A 989-nucleotide genomic window follows, 5' to 3' on the forward strand; every position below is an offset into this window, starting at 1 on the left:
ATGGCAAGGGGATGATGTGTGCGGTAGCGACAGGCGCTAATGGCATTCCAGTCTCCCTTGAGATGGGAAACCAACTCCTCCGCAATACGAGCGATGGGCACATGTGGCTTGATCTTCAGGGGTTCCGGCGTCACTTCACGAGGTAATGGGCTGCATCTCCAGAGCCGCGTTGGTCCATAATATAGTCGACTTCGTATTCCGCTGTGGGATTTCCTGCTGCATCGTGGATAGGAGGCCAGGCAGCATCGGCTGCAGAGGAAACCAAAGCGGGAGGGCGGGGGCGGTGGGGAACTAGCTGCGAAACGTGGAAAACGTCATGGCATTCATAAGTGGGAGGCAGAGCGAGACGGTAAGCGACAGTTCCTATGCGTTCGATGACTTCGAAGGGTCCACGGTAACGGGGCTCGAACTTAGGGCAGCTGTTGAAAGGCGGTAGGTGCTTGCTGCTGAGCCAGACCTTGTCTCCCACCGCATACTCCACTGCTCGGCGCTTCGTGTCTGCGTAATACTTCTGCTGCCATTTTGCTTTCAGGATGTGACTCTGTGCTCTGTCGCAGAGCTGTCGGAAGAGCTTAGTCATCGGGGGAGTGAGTGTAGGAGCTAGCGCGCCTACGATATCAAGGTCCGCAGCCGTCAACGGGTTCTCGCCAATCATGACCTCTAAAGGAGAGAGCTCAGTGGATGAATGACTTGTTGTGTTGTAGGCAAGTTCCAAGGCCGGAAGCAAACGCTCCCACTCGCGTTCGTCAGATTTGATCTAGGTACGAAGCATCTGCTCCAATGTGCGGTTCACTCATTCAGTCTGGCCGTCGCTTTGGGGATGGTAGGGCGAGGACATGCACCGTTTGATGTTAAAGCGGAGGCAGAGTTGGTTCCAAAGATCCGACTGGAAGCGGGGGTCGCGGTCCGATATGAGCGCCTCTGGAAAACCGTGATAGCGGATAAGGCGGTCTGCGAGGAGCTCCACGGTGTCTGCTGCTGTGAATGAC

The 989-nt window shown here is 55.9% G+C and overlaps 1 protein-coding gene across 1 annotated transcript; it reads right to left on the reverse strand.

Moving 5' to 3' along the window:
* Positions 1-130: 130 nt before the first annotated feature.
* Positions 131-655, reverse strand: ENH_00045400 (hypothetical protein; the record flags this gene model as incomplete). The annotated part of the gene is made up of 1 exon (XM_013580963.1): positions 131-655. One exon carries the CDS (start codon positions 653-655, stop codon positions 131-133), a length of 525 nt encoding a protein of 174 aa, XP_013436417.1.
* Positions 656-989: the final 334 nt, after the last annotated feature.

Source organism: Eimeria necatrix, genomic scaffold, assembly GCF_000499385.1.
Source record: "Eimeria necatrix Houghton genomic scaffold, Enh_scaff3408, whole genome shotgun sequence".
NCBI lineage: Eukaryota > Apicomplexa > Conoidasida > Eucoccidiorida > Eimeriidae > Eimeria > Eimeria necatrix.